Consider the following 3,206-nt stretch of genomic DNA (forward strand, 5'->3'; position numbering starts at 1 on the left):
AAAGGAAGCATGTTCGCCATGCGAGAACTACTCGCTTCATTTCAAAGTATATAGTACCATTTTGGTTTTTCTTTAAGTACATATTCTAGTAGATACATAGAAAAAACTATATATCTAAAAAAGCCAAATCAATTTATAATTTAGAATGGAGGAAGTATATTATACGAGTATCACATTCTCATCGACATTAGATTGTTGTGTTATTGTGCCTGAAGTCTCTAAAGACCTTGTTCATTATTCATACGGTAAAAGAAAAGTCACGGGTAGGAAAGCACAAAGAGATACCATTATATATGCTCCTTTAGTTGTTAAATAAATATTTAGTACACGTATGAGTGGATAACTCTGTGAAATGCAGCATAAAGAGTGACAAGTCGCCAAAGTTCTTGTTTAGAGTATTGAGTACTTTAGGTTGGGATCCTAACTTAAACAGCCCTTTTCTCTCTTCTAGCTCGAAGCTCGAGAAAGCAAACGGCTTTAGGCGAGGAACAACTGCCGATTACATGATTATATCAAACTCCAAAGCGATTCGCATGTTTCCGGGGATTTAATCAGATTTCCCTGTTAGGATTTCAAATTTTGGCGGGAGAGAGAGGTTGCCACATTTTTTTAAGATAATGGATAAAACATCCGGCTTCATCTACCCGAGGGTAGAATTAGACCAATTATTACAAACACCAGGTCTAAGACCCTTGCCCAACTCAAAAACTTAGAGGGCCACAAAACATCCAAAAGGATAACAAAGTTGACACCGAAGAGATCCTGACAAACGCTAACCAATAAATATGTTCGATAACCATCCATTGGAACTAAAACAGTGAAGCGCGGACGTCTCTAAACGTTGCCCCGCAAGAAGAAGCTGAAGACGAAGCTCCTCACGCCGCTGCAACTTTGCCCATTGCCGCAGCCAGTAAGTTCCCTGGAATAGAACCTGCAAAATTTTTTTTGGTCTGCACTTGTCAAAGACTACCTCATTTCTTGTTGTCCAAATGGTCCAACATAAAGCTGAAGCTGCAGTTAAAAACAATGAATTGTAAAGCTTACTACCTCATTTTGACCAATTAACAAAAAGATCATCTATACTCAGTGGGGGTGATAATCCAAACATGAGATGAACAGCGCACCGTAAGAATTTAGCGTATGTACAGTGGAAAAAGAGATGTTGGATCGTTTCTGGACAATGGCAAAAAGCACAACTTTTGTCACCATTCCAGTTACGTCTAGCAAGGTTATCCTTAGTTAAAATCACACCTCTCTTTAAATACCACAAAAAATTCTAATCTTTGATGGGATCTTAACCTGCCAAATATCTTGTGACACCCTTACCCCATTGTTAATTAACGCAACATACATAGATCTCACTGAAAAGGTACCTGATGAATTAAGTGTCCAGCGAAATTTGTCCCTTTCCCCCTGTAAGTTTATATCTTGTAGAGAAGCTACAATCCTGTGCCAATCTCTTAAATTCCTATCCACTAAATTTCGTCGGAAGGAAATATTTAAAGGGACCGTTGCAAGAACAGTTGCCACATAATCCTGTTTTCTTCTCACTATATTAAACAACGCGGGAAACTTAATCGTGCATTAACTACATGGATTATGTTATATATATATCATGCACAGACATATATACATTATTTATTGTTAAACGAATGTTGCAATTTTTCATATATAGAAAGTGACATTTACAATATGTGAGTGAATCTCTGTTAGTGTGTAATCATACATTTTAGAGACATGTATATATACATTTTATTTACAATGGAAGAAACTAGCAGCTCCTCCAACCAATGGAAGAAACATTTTGCTAATTCTAGTTCTCTTAAAACTGCATGCCACCTTAATCATGCATGCATTTCGTCACCATTTTCCACTGGAGGAAATTACACTCCCTTCCCCTCCTCCAAATGGAACTGCAGGGAAGAGATGAATCTATGACAAATGCCATTCAATAAATCTGTAGAAACCAAAAAAGAAAAAAAAGATAACAGCTCCAGAATGAATGAACAAACAACCAATTCTTCCATTTTAACACAATTTGATTTCACGGAATTAGGACTTGCATTAACATGTACTAGAAGAGAATTTGTACAACTGCACTCACTCACTCACTCACTCACTCTATCATCACTCTCACTCACCACCAGCAGCCGATGCATTACAATCTGCATCACATACACTTGCTTGAGCCCAGCCTGCTGCTTGGATCACTTGAGCTCAAGCATCACATACACACACTGCCACACTGGCAGTCCTTCCTACGTACCCAGTCCAGCTAGCTAGTTCGCCTTGGCTGCGCGGGCGACGAAGACGGCCTCCAAATCCGCCGGCACGCGGAAGAACTCGTCGAGCACCTCGCCGCCGTCGTAGTTGCACCGGCGACCGGCGGCGGCGGCAGTGCTTCTGATGATGGACACCGCCGTCCTGGGCTTCTTGGGCGCGGGTGGGCACGTCGCCGCCTCCGTCGGTATCCTCCACCCTTCCCCTCTCGGCGTCACGGGCTCTTCCTCTCCCTCCTCCTCGGTGGTGGCGGTGGCGGCGTGCCGTCGGCGGCCGGTCTTGACGGGCTTGAGCTGCTGCAGCGGCAGGGCGGCGATCCCGGCGCCGGATAGGCCCAGGACCCAGACCTTGCTGCCGTCTTGGTGCTGCTGGTGCTGGTGCCCGTGACGATCTTCCACTCGCGTACTGTGCACCAGCTGCTGCTTCCTCTTCACCTCCGGCAACCCCATCTCTACTGACGACTGATGATAATTAATCTAAGCAGCAGCTGAGAACCAAGAATGTAAGCAATGGAAATGGAGTGTAGGGGGGTTGAGAGTGAGAGCTTTGTGCACAGAAGAAAGAGGGTGCTACTGGAGGCTAAATAAGTGAGGCTTTAGGCTTTCTGTGCTGCCTTCTTTTGACAAAGCTCAAGGGGTTACTCTTAGGGGGTGTTTGGGACTCCTCCATAAACTCTGCTCCACAAACTCCACCGTGGAGCAGCTCCACAAAAAACTGGAGTTTGTGGAGTACCTCTTTAGGTGCTCTCACAACTCCATCTTTTTTCCTCGAGCAGAGTGCGTAGAGCTGAAACTGTTTGGCTAAAAAACATAGAGTGGAGCTGAAAAACATGGAGCGGAGCAGTCCCAAACACCCCCTTACTCTTGTGTGTGGTGTGTGTGTGTATATATAATATATATACATATATAAAAAGGGAAATTATTTCA

At 43.4% G+C, this 3,206-nt stretch overlaps 1 protein-coding gene across 1 annotated transcript; it reads right to left on the bottom strand.

Annotated features, from left to right (window-relative positions):
* Window positions 1–2,053: 2,053 nt before the first annotated feature.
* LOC136462488 (cyclin-dependent protein kinase inhibitor SMR6-like) lies at window positions 2,054–2,816 on the bottom strand. Its single transcript, XM_066461581.1, has one exon. The coding sequence runs from the start codon at window positions 2,727–2,729 to the stop codon at window positions 2,280–2,282; it is 450 nt and encodes a 149-aa protein (XP_066317678.1). The 5' UTR covers window positions 2,730–2,816; the 3' UTR covers window positions 2,054–2,279.
* Window positions 2,817–3,206: the final 390 nt, after the last annotated feature.

This window comes from Miscanthus floridulus, chromosome 7, assembly GCF_019320115.1.
Source record: "Miscanthus floridulus cultivar M001 chromosome 7, ASM1932011v1, whole genome shotgun sequence".
In the NCBI taxonomy this organism is placed as follows: domain Eukaryota; kingdom Viridiplantae; phylum Streptophyta; class Magnoliopsida; order Poales; family Poaceae; genus Miscanthus; species Miscanthus floridulus.

Coding starts and splice junctions, on each gene's coding strand:
- LOC136462488 (XM_066461581.1), bottom strand. CDS start 2,729: ATGGGGTTGCCGGAGGTGAAGAGGAAGCAGCAGCTGGTGCACAGTACG.